Source organism: Mesoplodon densirostris, chromosome 1 (assembly GCF_025265405.1).
Source record: "Mesoplodon densirostris isolate mMesDen1 chromosome 1, mMesDen1 primary haplotype, whole genome shotgun sequence".
NCBI lineage: Eukaryota > Metazoa > Chordata > Mammalia > Artiodactyla > Ziphiidae > Mesoplodon > Mesoplodon densirostris.
The window spans coordinates 54,799,209-54,817,939 of NC_082661.1; the positions used below are offsets into that span (position 1 = coordinate 54,799,209).

At 37.4% G+C, this 18,731-nt stretch overlaps 1 protein-coding gene across 2 annotated transcripts in view; it reads left to right on the forward strand.

Annotated features, from left to right (window-relative positions):
- Nucleotides 1–1,695: 1,695 nt before the first annotated feature.
- SEPSECS (Sep (O-phosphoserine) tRNA:Sec (selenocysteine) tRNA synthase) overlaps nt 1,696–18,731 on the forward strand; it is a 34,910-nt gene continuing 17,874 nt past the window's right edge. Inside the window, exons 1-6 of one of the 2 annotated variants that reach the window (XM_060082585.1) lie at nt 1,696–1,903; nt 2,735–2,889; nt 4,974–5,092; nt 5,461–5,619; nt 8,354–8,507; nt 12,429–12,531. In XM_060082585.1, coding sequence (XP_059938568.1) covers nt 1,790–1,903; nt 2,735–2,889; nt 4,974–5,092; nt 5,461–5,619; nt 8,354–8,507; nt 12,429–12,531 — 804 coding nt within the window. In that variant the 5' untranslated portion in view covers nt 1,696–1,789. Of the gene's footprint in view, nt 1,904–2,046; nt 2,438–2,734; nt 2,890–4,973; nt 5,093–5,460; nt 5,620–8,353; nt 8,508–12,428; nt 12,532–18,731 lie in introns of those variants that run through there. The other variant, XM_060082667.1, reaches the window with a different exon arrangement.

Consider the following 18,731-nt stretch of genomic DNA (forward strand, 5'->3'; position numbering starts at 1 on the left):
GTGCAAGAGAGTTAGTTACTACCACTTGCATTTGGCAGACTCAGAGGCAGGCAGAGGAGTGGAAAAGCTTTATGGTGAAAAAGAGGAAGGGTTCAGGTGTGCTGTGATTGGAGGCTGTTGGCAAGGAGAAGCTGTTGAACATCTATTACATAGTGTTCCGTGCTGTGCTTTGAACACAGATGTCAAATATAGTCCTTGTCAACCAGGAGCTCACAGTCTAGTTGAGGAAGACAAAACATTAACAATTGAAATGGAATTTGACAAGCACTGTGGCTGATAAATGGCAGGATGCCCTGGGAACATGCAGTAGGAATAGTGGTGAGTTGGTACATGTTAAACAACTGAGTCCTAGGGGAGTGGTGTATGGGGGGAAGGTAAGAGCCGGATTTGTAGAGTTTGCTGATTTCCATGGTGTAAATACTCCTACCACAGCCAGTTTCAAGCTACCAACATGATGCCACTAAAAAAGGGAGTTGGAAAGAGATGGGCAGTAGGATGCCAATATATCTTATTTCCACTATTCAGGTACAACAGATGTAAATAATCTCAAGAGCAGAGATAATAGTAAAATGTAGTAAAATAATTAGGAAGTGATGACTTTGAGTATTTACTACTTCTGCTTTTAATACAGTTGGCTTAATTGTAAAATTACAATTAAGAGAAGCTATATTTAAAACCAGCCCACAAAATTACTGAACATTTTTTTAACAATCAGCTCTTGCAAGCAAGTATGAACCAGTGCGAGTGGGCCCTAGCATACCACTAGATACGAGTGATTTCAGGAATTACTGTAGGCTCACCTAAAGGGAAGATTAGGAGGAAATCAAAGGCAGGGAATCTGCCTTTTCATTTCTGTATCTCAGGCACCTAGTGCTGGGTTGTTGAATAGTGAAACTAATTCATTAATTCAGTATTAAAAAATTTTTTTAAGCCCCTTCTATATTCTGGGCACTTTTCTAGGTGTTCGTGGAGTTTAGCAGCAAACACCAAGGCCCTGCCTTTCAGAGAGTTTACATTCATAGGGTGTGTGTGTGTGTGTGTATAAACAAATGTCTGTTATATCAGGAGGTGAATGATAAGTGCTATGGCCAAAAATTCTGTAATGCAAAGGAGAAAAGGAGTGGGGCACCACTATTTCAAATGGGGTCGCCAGGGAATTGCCTGGAGGTCTAGTGGTTAGTACTCCACGCTTCCCCTGCAGGGGGCACTGGTTCAATCCCTGGTTGAGGAACCAAGATTCCCCCATGCCAGGTGGTGCGGTCAAAAAAAAAAAAAAATGGGGTTGCCAGGCAACTGTAAATGTTGAGATGTATAAGGGTAAGGATGAACGGTTCAGGAATCTGAGAAACACGACCTGAGTAAGGCTGAAGCACAGACTCCCAGAGCTCATCATTCAACAAGAGTGGAACACAGAGTAACTTAGGAAATGTTTTCTTCAGAGACACCACGCACTTTGCCCTGACTCCTCAGCCCCTCCTCACAGAAGAAAAGTCCTTCCTTCAAGACGGTCTCAGGCACACTCGGGTTTAACTGGACCAATCAGATGCAGGGAGGCGGGGCTTGTTTTCTGTACAGCCTGAAGCCCGCCAAACGCCCTGACACCTCTGCGCATGCTCAAATACTTCCGTTCCTGGCACGCTATTTGGAGCGGTTTGCGCATGTGCGAGAGCGAGACGTAGATGTTTGTCCCAAGGCCTTCCCGTACCGTCCAGGCGGCGAGTCGCCTCCTGGTTTCGGAGTGTGTCCGGCGTGTGTCAGTTGTTCTCCGGCAGCAGTCGCCACTGCGGACATGAACCGCGAGAGCTTCGCGGCGGGCGAGCGGCTGGTGTCGCCGGCTTACGTGCGGCAGGGCTGTGAGGCCCGCCGCTCGCACGAGCATCTCATACGGCTGCTTCTGGAGAAGGTACCGAGCTTTCGGGTCCCTCCCCAGCTGCCGCGCCCCCCAGGCTCCGGCTCCGCCCAGCGCCCCTGTTAGTTCCAGGACCTGCCTCACCCGCTCGTATTTGCTGGTTGAGCCCTGTCTTCAGAGTCTTTCGCAGCTGGGCATGCCATATGCCGGCTTGGCGCCGCTCAGCTCCTTCTCAGCCTCGCCAACGCTGGCAAAACCCCAGAGAGTGTTATTAGGGGATGTGGGGAGTTCGGAACTTCGAGCCCCCCTTTTTTTTTTTTTTCCCCTAACTTCGGGTTGGGGAAGCGAGGGGAAGACCGGCATGATTTACTTTTTTGTTTGCGGATAGGGCAAAGTTCGTGTCTTCCATCTTTCACTACTCCTGGGGAACACATGATATTTATAAACTACGATATACTAACTCGAAGCAGGTGTTGCTGACGAACTTCACAGGTCTCGTTCTTGCCAGCATCCTGAATTTTAATGTCACTGAAGTTTGACACCCCTAGTTCTAACATCCTGGTGTGAAAAATCCTAGTTGAAGATAAGGTTTGTTCGTTTTCAGTTACTTTCAACTGAGACTTTAAACCTGAGTAATCTCATTGTATGTATTTATCATCACTTTTCGCAGCATCGTGTGGATAATTGTAATACAGTGTAACAAACATTTTGCCTATTCAGAGTTCCTTCAGAGTGCTGAATTTATGTCTGAATTTTAGAAAACAAGGAGCATGGCAAAATGTGCATGGAAAAGTTTTAAAGTTCATTGAAGTAGGGTTCTGGGGAATGCTGGTTTCTTAAATACAGTCATAAGCCTTTTTTTGTTTTCTTTTTTCTTTTCTTAAGGGCAAGTGTCCAGAGGATGGTTGGGATGAAAGTACACTTGAACTCTTTTTACATGAACTTGCAATCATGGATAGCAACAATTTCCTGGGCAATTGTGGTGTGGGAGAAAGGGAAGGGAGAGTGGCATCTGCATTAGTTGCTCGGCGACATTACAGGTATGATTTTTTTACGTACAAAGCATTTCCTTTTCCCTTTTTTTTTATTTTGTTAAAAACAATGGTGGCATTATTAATCATATTAAATTAAAAAATGTCCGTTTGTAACTTACTTCTTGTTTAAATAGGCATGTGAACTAGATGCAACAGGGAGATGGAAACAATGTACCTGAGTAGGTGCTTTTCAGGACAATAGGGTAAAAGTTCTAATATGAGGTGGTTATACCCTGTCAGTTTCTGGGTGATTAAGGATACTGGCTGTACCTTCTGTTAAGAATGTTTGTACTGTCTATACATTCTGTTAAGAGTGTTTAACGTAACTAACCTATTTGGTTGTTAAGGGTTTAAAATATGCTAAGGTTGTTTATGGTTTTCTATGCTTCTTTTCTAACATGGCAAGTTTTTTTAGAGAATGGTATATTTATAGAACTTTAACGTCATTCATCTGCATCTAAACTGAATCCCATTTTATAAATATCTTGTTTTGTTGCAGTAGATGTGGGAAAGGTATATTATAATTTTAGATTATTATTATTATTATTATTTTTTTTTTTTTTTTGCGTTATGTGGGCCTCTCACTGTTGTGGCCTCTCCCGTTGCGGAGCACAGGCTCCGGATGCGCAGGCCCAGCGGCCATTGCTCACGGGCCCAGCCGCTCCGCGGCATATGGGATCCTCCCAGACCGGGGCACGAACCCGTATCCCCTGCATCGGCAGGCGGACTCTCAACCACTGCGCCACCAGGGAGGCCCAATTTTAGATTATTAAGTCACTTTTTTCTTTTGCATTATTCAGAAAACTTTTCATCAATTCTGATAACCATTTAGTTGTTAGTGGTTCCAAATATGATCATTTCTCTGTTCTCCAACCTTTCTGCGAAATATAGGTAAACTCTTTAAAACTCCCGTCTTCCATGATTTTAAATCATGATGAAATTTTCCTAGGAATAGTAGAATTTTATTTCAACCGAAATTATTGCAGTCAAAACTAATGATAATGAATGTATGACCTGGATGAAAAATGAAGGGTTAAAAATAAGGTGATAACATGGTTGATAATATATGTAAAATAATGCTTTGCATGTGGGGTTGCAGTGGTAATAGAGTGTGACACGTGTTCTGTGATAATTCCAGTGTGCAGAACTTCTGATCTAGGCAACTATAAATGACAAACAGATTTTTGATTTTGAAGTGTATTCAGAGGTATCTTTAAATAGTGTATAACATGATTAAATTTAAAATGAGTGGATTTGCACACTAATTTTCAAGGAGCATGTACTTCTTCTAAACTTAAGGCAGTATTTGAAACATCAGCTCATCCCTGTTAGAAGTTAGTTCACTGCTCTGATTATGGAAATGGGAAGAAAGAAGAGAATTTAATGGTGCATATATCCTGGTTTTCTATTGCTGTATAACAAACCACCTCAAAACATAGTGGCTTAAAACAGTCATTTATTGTTATCTCTGACAGGTTACCTGGACTCAGCAGGTGATTATTGCTTCAGGTCTCTCATCTCTCATGTAGTACAGTCAGGTGTTGGCTGAGAGTTTAATCATCTGAAGGTTCAACTGGGCAGTTTATCCAAGTTGAGTCACTCAGATGGCTGGGAGCTCAGATGGTCTCTCCAAGTGGCTTGGCTTGGGCTTTCCCCAGCATAGCAGCTGGCTTTGAAGAGAGGACCCCCTGCCCCCGACCTCCCCTTGAGCAAACCCTTCAAGAGGCCAGATAGAAGCTATAAGGCTTCTTATGACCTAGCTCAGAAGTTCCAGACCATCACTTCTGCTAGATTCTTCCAGACCAAGCAAGTCACTAAGGCCAGCCCAGATTCAGGTAGAGAGGAATTAGACCCCATCTCTTGGTGTGGCAGTGGCATATGGGCATAGGGAGAAAAGGAATTGATGATGGCCATCATGAAGACTAGCTACCACAGCATACTTGATGAATTTGTTTTGATTTAATTAGATATTTTCACATTATTAATAGTCAAGTATAGTGTTTATTTGGTTATTGTATTTGTATACTTATACAGTGGATTACTTAGAACACTGAATATTTTTGTCCAGTTGTTGGCCATTTTTTGCTTAGGTTCATTCATGGAATTGGACGATCGGGTGATATTTCTGCTGTGCAACCCAAAGCTGCAGGTTCTAGCCTTTTGAACAAAATTACCAATTCTTTGGTCCTGGACATCATAAAGTTGGCTGGTATGTACTGTGTTAATCATAATACTTTTGGCTGACCAGTCACACAAGCCTTTGCCTAATTTCTTTTATTAATGCTTCTCTCCAAAAAGAGTATAAATGGCTTTTGAAAAGACAAATATATATATATATATATATATATATATATATATATATATATATATATATATATAAAACTTTTAGAATAAGATAGAAAATCAGAGCCATAAGCCTGGAGGATGAATTTAGCAGTGAGCTTCCTGAGTGTGAGTACAGAAGAATAAGCACTAAGTCTGTTAACTCTTTTTATTTGATAGAAGTATATTATTTATTTAAGAAGGATGCTGTTTTTTTAGTGGAATAACTAATTTCTGTTTTCTTCTTATTTGTAGGTGTCCATACAGTGACCAGCTGCTTTGTAGTTCCGATGGCAACTGGTATGAGTCTAACCCTGTGTTTCTTAACATTACGACACAAAAGACCAAAAGCAAAGTACATTATATGGCCACGAATAGACCAGAAGTCCTGCTTTAAATCCATGATCACTGCAGGTAAAAAAAGAGAAGTAACATATATGTTTTTCAATGTCACAGAAAATTCAAACTTTTTATATAGAGCTAGATAAATGAAAAAGAAACTAAACCTGTTCCTATTCCTTCTTTTTATTGTGGTAAAATATACATAACAAAATATGCCCTTTTAACAAAACATTTTTAAATGTGTAGTTCCTTGACATTAAGTACATTCCTCTTGTTGTGGACCATCACCGCCATCTCTCTACAGAACTTTTTCATCCTCTGAAACTGAAACTCTACCTATTAAACAATAACTCTCCCCTCCCCACCACCCTCAGTCCCTAGCAATCACTATTCTATTTTCTGTCTCTATAAATTTGTCCTTCATATAGGTGGAATTATAGAATATTTGTCCTTTTGTGACTGGTTTATTTGACTTAGCATAATGTCTTTAAGGTTCATCCATGTTATAGCATGTGCCAGAATTTCTTTCCTTTTTTAAGACTCCCATTGTATATATATCCCATATTTTGTTTATTCATTCATTCATTCACTGGTGCACACTTGGGTTGGGTTGCTTCCACCTTTTGGCTGTGGTGAATAATGCTGCTGTGAACATGGAGGTACAAATACCTGTTTGAGTCCCTGCTTTGAATTCTTTTCAGTACACACTAAGAAATGGAAGTGTTACGTCATATGTCCCTATTCTTTAAAATGGGGATATGATCACCTGCCTCAGAAGACTGTTTTCAGAATTAAGTGGGATGACATATGAAATGCCCAACAATAATCCCTAGAGCATAAGAGGTGCTTCAGGAATGTTTGTTATGTATACATGAGTGGAATACACGTAAATCATTACCATGAATCAAAGTACAAGGATACAGGCATCATTGAGTATAGATGAGACAAAAACTTTAAGTTGGTATTTTAGTATTTGGCTTGCTTAGGTCAAGTTGAATTTGAGAATTTAAAGTTATTTTTTGAATGGCCTCAGTCTGTTGTATGAAATGAACAGTATTGGGCTGTAATTAAACTGCATAAATAATCCTAAAGAAACTCGTGTAAAGGGATTCATAATAAGGACATATAGCAGAAATGGGTAGACTTCTAAAAGGTTTATTTTAAGTGGCATAAAGCTGTCAAGTCTGTTAATTTGCAAACTATTAACCAAAGAACTGATAACCAAACTTATAGAAAGATTGGCATATTGAAAAACTGTAAACTTTTTCCAAATGATGTATGACTTGGACTATGTTATGTTCTTAGGAAGCAAGATGGTTGTATTCTTTAAAAAAACCCCAAAACTTGCATCATAGTTGTTTGAAAGCAAAAATAGGGTTGAGTGTAGAGAATTTGAGAAATAATAGAGAATTAACTGTCCTTAGGAAGTTACTTATTTAAGTAAAGTTTTCTTTGTTTTAATAGCTGTATAGATATGAAACCTAGAGTTCTGTGGACCACCATATATGAATTGATGATTTTATAGTGGCTGAAGTTTTATATTTCTATAGATAGAATGTGGACAACTTGATGTGGATTCTAAAACAGAAGACTGCTTGCCTGTAACTTTGCTTTAAATTGCTGTGTGACCTTGAGGAAGGCACTTAATCTTCCTAAACTTTGGCTCCCTTATCTTTGAAGTGAGTGAGTTGAGCTAAATGGTTTCTGAATCCCTCATAGCTCTTAAATCCACAAATCTAGCCTGCTGCTAGATCTGGTATTTGAGAACACTGAAGATGTGAGTACATAATAACTCGTGTGCAAAATAATTTTTATATTTAAATTATAGAAGGCTTTTGTAAGCTATGAGATAGGTCTACTAAAATGTATTTTTCTTTAGAGGTAATACATTAAGTTGACGATTGTGATTTGTTTCAATACTCGAACTATTATTTTTGTTCATTTCTGAAATAAAGAGAAATTTAAAATAAAACTTAAATGTTGCCAGAGAATGAGTAGATTTACTTTTCTGTGGACTGAAATTGAACTGGGCTAAGTGACCCTTTTTGTCATCAGTGACTCTTATTACTTTTTTTTTTTTTTTTTTTGCGGTACGTGGGCCTCTCACTGCTGCGGCCTCTCCCATTGCGGGAGCACAGGCTCCAGACGCGCAGGCTCAGCGGCCATGGCTCACGGGCCCAGCCGCTCCGCGGCATGTGGGATCTTCCCGGACCGGAGCACGAACCCGTGTCCCCTGCATCGGCAGGCGGACTCTCAACCACTGCGCCACCAGGGAAGCCCGACTCATTACTTTTGTAGGCATCTATTTAACATTTGCTTCCTTACTTCCCAGAATTAGTCTTTCATGTCATATCAAAATGTTAAGTAGGGCTTCCCTGGTGGCGCAGTGGTTGGGAGTCTGCCTGCCGATGCAGGGGACGCGGGTTCGTGTCCCGGTCCGGGAAGATATCACGTGCCATGGAGCGGCTGGGCCCGTGAGCCATGGCCGCTGAGCCTGCGCTTCCGGAGCCTGTGCTCCACAACGGGAGAGGCCGCAACAGTGAGAGGCCTGCATACCACAAAAAAAAAAGAAAAAAAAATGTTAAGTAGATTTGTGGTCCTAATTGTGGTCTAGATGTCCTTCACAGTATTTTGACCTGCCTTTGACTCATGCTGGTATTAAGCCAGGTCTTTATTATTAGAGAAGAGTTCATTGACTAGAATAAATGTTTAAGAGTTTTTGTGTAGAATAGCACTGCTTCCTAGAGTCCACAATCTCCCCTTATTTTAGTATACTAACATTTTGGTTTCTGGTTGACTTGGTTAGGTTTTGAGCCTGTGGTGATAGAGAACGTTTTAGAAGGTGACGAGCTACGCACAGACCTGAAAGCAGTGGAGGCTAAAGTCCAGGAACTTGGCCCTGATTACGTTCTTTGTGTTCATTCTACTACATCCTGTTTTGCTCCAAGGGTGCCTGATAGGTAAATGATTTGTGAATATTGTCCTTCAGTGTTCATCAGTCTTTTACATAAAATGCACTTATACTAATTCTCAAAGATGCCTAAATAACATTTGGCAATAAATACTACGTGAATGGACTGTTGAAGAAACAACATAATGGCCTGGGAAAATAAAAATTAGATATAGAAGAAGGAAAAAACAACTAGTACCAAGTGGAGATCCTTTTATCACCTGAGTAGATGCAGAGCATCTCTGTTTTCTTGCTCTTCTTTATGTTTCTGGACATCTTGCATCTTTTTCCTTATTGTTTAATAGAAATCTCTATGCTAAATTTTGGATTTACATACTTGTTTTTATTGCCATGTCCACTTTGATCTTATAATTAGTTTTCATATATAGGTACTATCAGTATTAACAGATTTTAAATAGAAAATTTTAGGATTATTGTCCCCTAATTTTTTTTTTAATTGCAAGACTAACCCAGATATATAGTTAGGTGTATAATTGTCTTTGCATTTTGAGAAAAATGCAGATATTTAAGAAATTTTTTTTTAAAAAGGCAAATGTTTGCTTTTCTGAAGGATGGCTGCAGATTTTTATTCTGAAAATGTAGTAGGCTTAGATATAGTAATACATATTTCTAGTTTTGACAGCAACTGTTGGTTTCATTTTAACATTTTGAACAGAAGTGCTAATAATTTGTAAAAAAACTATTGACTTTGGACTATTTTCATAGCATCAAGTTATACTTTGGTTTTAATTTATGGAGTCATAATTTGACAGTAATGAATGCATGTTAGCTTTTACTATAGGCAGATTTTAAGAGACAGTTTTAAAACCCTGCTCTTGAAAGTTTACCTTGCTTCATTCATGAGTCTGGATTCTATTTTCAGATCATGTTGCATATGCTTTAGTTGTTTATTCATTACTTATCAATCAAATTTTAAATTTGTATTTAAATATTAAATAAGCATCTTTAGTCTTTCTTCATTGATGTTTTTGCTATCTAGAAAAATTTTAATGTGATTGAAATAAATTGCATTTCCAAAAACACCATATGAATATTTGTATTAGTTAAATTATTTATCCTTGAGGATATCTTTGTTTTTGTTTCATTTTGACTTTTTTTTTAATTGACATATTTTTAATTGATGTATAGTTGATATGCAGTGTTGTGTTAGTCTCTGGTGTACAGCAAAGTGATTCAGTTATACATATAGATATATATATGTATATATCTCTATATATAACATATATATACACACATACATATATATGTATATTCTTTTTTGTATCTTTTTCATTATGGTTTATTATAGGGTATTGAATATAGTTCCCTGTGCTATACAGTATGACCTTGTGGTTTGTTTATTTTATATACAGTAGTATGTATCTGCTAATCCCAGACTCCTAATTTATCCCTCCCTTAGCCCCTTTCCCTTTTGGTAACCATAAATTTGTTTTCTGTGTCTGTGAGTCTGTTTCTGTTTTGTAAGTTCATTTGTATCATATTTTACATTCCACATATAAGTGATATCAAATGGTATTTGTTTTTCTCTGTCTGACTTCCCTTAGTATGGTAATCTCTGGGTCTGTCCATGTTGCTGTAAATGTCATTATTTCATTCTTTTTTATGGCTGAGTAGTATTCCGTTTATATATATATATATATATTTATATATATATATATATATATAAATATATATATATATATATATATATATATACATACACACAGACCACGTCTTTATCCATTCATCTGTAGATGCACATTTAGGTTGCTTCCATATCTCGGCTATTGTACCTAGTGCTGTTATGAATATAGGGATGCATGTATCTTTTCGAATTAGAATTTTGTCTGTGTATATGCCCAGGATTGGGATTGTTGGATCCTATGGCTACTCTATTTTCAGTTTTTTTAAGGAACCTCCATGGTCTTTTCCAGAGTAGCTGTACCAGTTTACATTCCCACCAACAGCGTAGGAGGGTTCCCTTTTCTCCACACCTTCTCCAGCATTTATTAATTGTAGACTTTTTAGTGATGGCCATTCTGACTGGTATGAGGTGATACCTCATTGTAGTTTTGATTTGCATTTCTCTAATACCTAGTGATGTTGAGCATCTCTTCGTGTGCCCATTGGCCATCTGTATCATTTTGAATAACTGTTTTGGAATGTTTACAGTATGCGTGGTATAGTGCTAAGTACATTTTACATGCATTGTCTCCTTTGGAAAAAATCAAAAAGGTTTTTTTTCAGTCAGTAGAATTCTCATATACTATATTTTGGTGATGTTACATAATGAATGTTTCTGATTAGAGTGAACTTTAGGAAAATGGTGATGCTCAGTTATTAGTAATATGTTTGAATTTCTGATTTTATTAAATTTAAAAATACATTTTGATTTCTTTAAGTTTAATTCCTTTATAGTCTTAATTTGAACATATATATTGTCTTTATTAGTTAACTGGACAGAGAGTATTGTGGGGCAAAATCAAAGAAAATGTTAAAAAAAAGAAGAGTATCATTTCTTCGAACTGAGAAACACCTCAAATTGGCTTCTAATTAGAATACAATCTGATTCACATGGAAAATATTTTTTCTGCTTCTCTTTGCCTTTCTCATACACATTGAAAATATTAGCAAATTTGATCAATTCAGAATATTTAAAACTACTCAAGTGATTTTTTTAAAAAAATAGTACTTTATGTTATTATAGTGCCTTACTCTCAAGGAAGCTTGTTATCAAGGAATACTTTCATTAGAACACAAACATGTGAAAGTGCCTTTTATGAAGAAAATACTTGTGTGTATCCCAGAAGGTCCATTTTGTTAAAAACAAAATCTGATAAGTTTTCTGCCTTGATTTGTGAGGTTTATGAAAATGAGTGATAAAATAAGTTTTTAATTCATAAAACTTTTAGGGAAGTAAATTGAAAACTTCTGACAGTTGAATAGAATAATGTTAGTTCTGTTTGTAGTTTAAAAACATTAATGCACAGCTACTATAAAAGGAAAATGTATTATGTGTAAGTTGATAATTAAACCATATAATATATATTTGTAGTACATTTATCTGAGAAATAATTTTTATTCTCTCAAAATGCTTTGCTTCCAAATTTTTTATACTGTAGAGAGAATGTTTTTTAAAAATTAATTTTATCAAACCATAGGATTTAGTTTTAGCTTCATAGTGTGAAGACTTTTCTGTTAGAGATATGACTTCAGTCACAAATATTATTTGGTTTTGCAAAGGAACATCATTTATGACACTCTAATTGAAATTTATTATCTTACTTTGCATAAAGTTAGACTCTCAGATTGTTTTAATATGGGGAGTGTCAAATGAAGGAGTACGAGTGAATTTAAAACCAGCAGCTATTTAAAAGATTCTTTAGTATCCAAGTTGTTGGAAAATGTTATTTTGGTACTGAAATATTTTAATGTTCTGTATTTTTTAATACATTAAAGTCTATTTGAAAATGTATTCTTTGCTTTATGAGATGCTTAATGTGAGATTTCTTAACATTTCAAGATATGCTGATTATTTTGCAGATATTAGTTTAGGATGATAAGCAACTGAAAGCATTTAAAAATGAGCATATCAGTTTTGTAAGAGGTCTTTATAAATAATCTGCTTCTTGCTTTTTATATAGGAAATTTTCAGGTGATTTAAAAGCTACCACCTATGTAAGATTTTTCTAAATACACATTTTCTTATTTATTGGTGACATTAATTTAAAAGCTTTTTCAAGTTTATCCTTAAATGCCTGCTATGCATTTCCAAGGTGCCAAACTATATGCTAAAGTACTGCTGTAGAAATTTCAGTTTGTCTTTTTTTTCCCCTAGTATACTTTAAGGATAACTATTAAATTAAAAAACTTTTCTCGTAATTTATTAAGACAGAGTATGAATATGTCTTTCTATTGAATATGTTTATAGATTAGAAGAACTGGCTGTGATTTGTGCTAATTATGGCATTCCACATATAGTTAACAATGCTTATGGAGTGCAGTCTTCAAAGTGCATGCACCTCATTCAGCAGGTAAGAGAGTTTCAAAAGATATGTCAGGGAAAAATGGATTTTAACATATTTGGGATTATTACTTTGTTTTTCTTACACCCTAGTACAGAAAAACAGTTAATCTAGCATCTTCTAACTCATGGAGCATTAGAAATTTGCATCCAGTAGTCACTCAGTAAAAGTCATTATTCTTTGCTAGTGTCATTGGACTATAGTTTTGGTCAGCACCAATATGGAAATACTTTAGTAGCTTATTTTTTTAACTTTCTGAGAATGTTCCATTGCCAGTGTTTTCATTTTTCTAATATAGTGGATTATAGTGTTTTTAAAACTGTATTGATTACTTGTTCTATATTCTATATTTAGTATTTAAGAAATCACTTTACCTTTATATCCTAGACTGAAAATGACTTCATTTATAAACATTTTAGCATATAACTATGGAGTTGGCAGGTTTTTAAAAACTGTGATTTTATTTTTTTTTAATTTTTATAAGCATCACCTAGATCCCAGTCATCTGTTTTAGATTCTTATTTTTAAAACATGTCTGAGCTTCCCATCCCACTCAGAGTAAGAGTCACAGCCATGGCTCTGTGTCCTCAGGCGTCTGCAGCTTTCCTGATTTCATTTCCTGCTGCTCTCCCTCTTACCCACCCTCCTGGCACATTTGCCTCCTTTCTCTTCCTCTTGTGCTACCCGTGTGCACCCCATTCCTGCTCATACCTCTTGTTAGGTTGCTTTTCTAGACAGTTGTGTGGCTTCTTACCTGAGTTTCTTTAGGTTGATGAGACTTTCTCAGACACCTTATTTGAAATAACACCTTCCTTGCCAGCATTTTCTATCCCTCTTTTCCTGTTTTGCCGTATTCATTGATTTTAAAGTACACATTTTTCCATGTTATATCTCTGAAATTGAGGTGTCTTATAATGTTAAATGGCAATGTTTATTCTTACCTAGCGGTATGTAAAGTAATGGTGCTTCTTGAAATTGATGGCCTCTTTCTCTTTTTCGCCATAGCACTTGTCACCATTTGATATGATGTTTGTTTACTGTCTACTTATTGGTAGTGATTAGAATTAAGGTTCTGTTAGGGAAAGGACTTTGTTTTGTTCACTGTTATGTCCTCAATACTTAGGACAGTACCTGGTACATAACTGACACTCAATAATTGGTTACTCAAACAATTGAATGAATAAATGATGTATTACATTTACTTACAGTGATTAATTATTCACACTATATCAGGATATGGATAGATATTATCTAGGTATGATATGAATTTTATGATTTGCGTGCATAATGATGTTAGTCAAATATTCAGTTTTGACACACATGTGATTTGTGTTATGTGGATAAGAGTTATTCAAGATTATCTGTGGCCTTCTGCCATGTGGTGGTGAATGCTCCTTAGCCCTGTAGATCCTATCTCATAAATTTTTTTGTTTTCTCTTTTGTTATTTTGAGTACTAATATTATCTCTGATATAAATATGGTTTATACAGTAGTATTAGCTGATTTGCTTAATTTCTTTACTCAAAGTTTGTACCAGTTAGAATGTAATTGACTGCAAGTAACAAAAACCCAACCCAAATTAGCTTAATCAATAAGGAAATAGATTAGTTTACATAACGAAGTCCGGAGGTGGAGTGGTTGTATGCATGGTATTCGAGGGTTTCTTAAAACCTTTGAGGAAGACCATTTACTGTTTCCTTGGTATCCTTTTGCATTATTCCTTAACTTTTTAAGTCTTATCACAGTTTCAGACTAGATTATATCTAATTTGAATGGTAGCAGAGGAAGGTTGTACAGTTATCTATGCTGGAAATCTTGAAAAAAACATACTATTTCAGTGATTCATTTTTATTCCTCCTCCCCTTCTTCCTTTCTCCTCCTCTTTAATTTTTGGCAGCCTTAATTCTTTTAAAAGTCAGATATTCTAGCATTCCTAAACGTTTAGAAAAGCGAGGAAAGGGTAGATCACTCATAACCCTGTTACCCTAACAATTACCCTTAATAATTTGTGTATCCCTTTTTTCTCTTTAATACATATACGTATTGCTTTTTACATGGTTATAGCCATTGTGTACATTTAGTATTAACTTTCTAAAATGTAGTCAAAAGCATATTTAATTTTTAAACTTAAATATAAACTTAGATTATATTTCTATACTCTCCACATGTTTATAAAGTCTTCATAATGATCAGTTTAATGGCTCCTTAACATTTACCCATATGTTATGTACTTAACTCAGCAGTGCTCATTGTTTTGGTGCTCATGACATACTTTTGAATACTAGAAAATTTGGTGGTGTAATTGAAGAGATTAAGACTCTTAAATGAAAACAAGCTCCAGGATACAATATGAAAGCTGCCCATGGAGTTGTGCATCACGAATACCCTACTTTGTCATCACCTCTCTTCATTCGTGAGGTGGTTTTACTAAAATTTTAACCAGAAAATAACACTATAAGATGGTAAATGAATTTTTATAAGGTAGCTGTTGTATTGTTGCAGATACTGTATTACCTTCTAGAATTGACATTTCTTTAAAAAAAAAAAAAAGCAGTACATAAACACTGGCTCTCACAAAAAGAGGTGGTGTCCCTATTGCTTTCAGCCAAATAAATACTTGGGTCTTATTCAGTGCTAGTTGTTTCATGACACTCTAAAAAATTAAAATTAGCTTTAATTTATCTCGGTAGTTTTTATCAGTTATACATACCATTTACTGAGTACCCATACCCACCATGTGTCAGGCATCCTGCTAGACTTTTTTTTTTTTTTTTTTTTGCGGTACGTGAGCCTCTCACTGTTGTGGCCTCTCCCATTGTGGAGCATGGGCTCCAGACGCACAGGCTCAGCAGCCATGGCTCACGGGCCTAGCCGCTCCGCGGCATGTGGAATCTTCCCGGACCCGGGCACGAACCCGGGTCCCCTGCATCGGCAGGCGGACTCTCAACCACTGCACCACCAGGGAAGCCCCCTGCTAGACTTTTAAAGTTTATTAACTTAATCCTAACAGTTTAAGGTGTACTTCTCATTGTTTCCATTCTACAAGTGAGGAAACAAACTCGGAAGTATTAAGTGACTTGCCTAAGGTCCCAAGCTGCAAAATGGCCCATATAGCTCAGTGTGACTCCAAATCCCTTTATCTTCCTCTAAAAAACAAAGTACTAAAATTGGGAATCTTTCTTGAGAAGATAGTATTGTAATAATCAAGCAAACAATGAAGAAAGAGGTATAACTAAAATGTTTCAGAATTTTTTTTTTTAGGGCTGTGTCCCAGAATGACTCAATGCTGAGCATATAGAGCATTCTGATATGCATATGTAGTCTCCAGGAAATTAGCTTTGCAGAACCTATACTTCTGACAGGTACTAAACTGACTAATTTAGGAGACTCATGGAATATGGATGTGAGGACACATTAATAGAGAGGGTTGTAGTAGAGTCACAAAAATACGTAGAATTAAGGATTGTAAAGCTCCCCAAGAGTGGGAAGCAGCAACTTTGTTTATTGAGAATTTGAGAGAAGTAGGTGTTATACTAGTTATTCATAGACCTAATTGTCAGTTCATTCAACAGATATTTGCAGGGTTCCCACGGATGTGCCAGGCAGCAGGGTAGGCACTGGGGATGCAGTAGTAAATACAACAGAATCTTTATCCTCATGGAACAGAAGCAGACAGTAAACAATAAGGATGACAGGCCTTGATAAATGCTCTAGTATTTGTGGGGGAGGAGTATCAGATGGCGTGATCCAGGAAGTCCTCTCTGAGAAGTAACATTTGAGCAGAGCCCCGAGTGTTATGAAGGCATGAGCTGGGCAGCTCTCTGGAGAGATTCCAGACAGAAGGCAACATCAAGTGCCAAGACATTGAGGCCGGGGTGTGCTTGGAATGCATGAGGCCAGCGTGGCCAGACCAGGGCAACTGAGAGCAGCGGTGGTCGTAAAGAGATTTGAGGTGTTGGGCCTCCCTGGTGGCGCAGTGGTTGAGAGTCCGCCTGCCGATGCAGGGGATACGGGTTCGTGCCCCAATCTGGGAGGATCCCATATGCCGCGGAGCGGCTGGGCCCGTGAGCCATGGCCGCTGGGCCTGCGCATCCGGAGCCTGTGCTCCGCAACGGGAGAGGCCACGACAGTGAGAGGCCCGCATACCGCAAAAAGAAAAAAAAAAAAAAGAGATTTGAGGTGTGTTAACTGAGGTGTGTTAAAGATTTGAGATTTTCTTCTTGGTATGGTCATCAGCCATTGGAGGGTTTTGAGCAGGAGAGTGATGTGTGATGGCTGTGCTGTGGGGAATGGCCTGTAGGAAGGCAAGTGGGGAACGCTGTTGCAGTAGCCCACATGAGATGCATTGGTGGCATGGGCCAGAGTGGTTGCTGTTAAGGTGTTAAGAAATGGTTGGATTCAGATGTATTTTGAGAGTCGATCTTACACGGTATACTGATGAACCAGATGCAAGGAACGAGGACATGAGGATTCAGGGACTCCAAGGCTTTTGGCCTGAGTTGCTGGAAGGATGGAAGTGCCATAGGAATAATATTTTGTTTTTTAAACATGGGCTCTTCATCCTGATTACCTAGGTTTTTGCCTGGGTGACTTTCAGTAAGGTGCTTTAACTGCCTGGATTTGAGTCCCAGCTGTGCTATTAACTACATTTCTGACCTTGGGCATGTCACTTTAATTTCACTGTGCCTTAATTTTCTTATCTGTAAAATAGCTATTATTGTGGCATCTGCCCAGATAGCTATTGCATGGGTTAACTGAGTTAAGAATGTAAAGTGCTTAGAACAGTGCCTGATGAATAGTAAGTTCTTAGTAAATTCTGGCCGTAATTATTATATGAACAATGATCTGTTTTATTCACTGCTGCTATGCCCAGAACCTGGAACAATGTTTGGCAGATGATAGGTGCCCAAATATTTGTTCCCTGAATAAATGAGTAAATGGATGAACTGATAAATGGCAACCTTTTACTTCATAGGACATGCTCCTGTGTTTCCTATTCTGTTTAACCCCTTCCACCCTTCTGGTGTTTCTCTCCTCCTCATTAATGGCCCCAGACTTTAGTGTGGAGAATGAGGTCTATACACCATTCCTGAGATTGGGTCCAGCCTGTTTGTTTTCTTGCCACAGAATTTGCTACCCTTTGAATGCTTTCTGTGTTTTAGTGATGAAGGGGTTCTAGCAAAGTCTGGTGCACTGATTGCTCTCTTAGTACTCCTCCTAATTTAGGTTCAGATTTCTCTCAGGAAACCTTGGGCACCACTTAAATGTTAATAAAAAGGTAACTCTGACTGTTCCACTTTATTTTTATGTGCTACTTTGCACGGTTTTCAGTTATTTATTCAATTAGTCTCATATGCTTCTCTCTGTTTTCCTGTGATAAGGTGAGATTTTCTCTGATCATAGTTTATGAGGAAGTTAGAAAGGAGAATGACAGGGGAAGGTTAAGATTTAAACAGTCATGCGATAGCCTCCAAAGTTGTCTGTGCCCCTTCCCTTTTCTGCTTTTGCTGCTTCTACCTATTGCCTGGATCTGGCCTCTTAGATTAGGCTACTTCTGTTCTCTTCTATCTGCTCCTTCTATTCTCCCTCAGCTATGGATGTGGATATAAACTGGGAGGATGAAGGTCAAATATGGTTACAATATTAATAGGAATGTAGATTGTGAATACAGATTGAAAATCTGTGGCTACAGATAAAGAAAAAAACCATCTTAGTTGAAATTTAGATAGTATCTCAGTTTTTAAGAGGAGGAAATTGAAGCACATTAGGCAGAATGTTATAGACTATGTCGCATGGGACTAGAACTTAGTTTTACATTTCTAGCAAGTATTCCGTTTTTCACCAGAATACTAGATTTTCACTTGAAGTTCATTTGCAGTGGAATGAGATCATCTAAGATTATAACATTAGGAAACATAAGTTATGTAGAAACTCTTACGTAGAAACTCTTACGCCAAGAGTATACCAAAAAAATTCCATTAGTTGAAGTTAAAAATAAAATTTTTCTTTTCTCCTTTATTATCCAAGTGGTGGTAGGAGCAGAGCTTGTTGCTTAAAGTGGTCATACAGGTTAGTAGATTATCCAAGCATCAAAGAGAGGCACTTAATGTATAATTTATTGATTGGCAGCATGGGCGGCTACAGGCCACTCGTGAACTCACAGAGAGTGTTTAAAATTACTTAATAGTTGTAGGACCCACTGTTGTTAT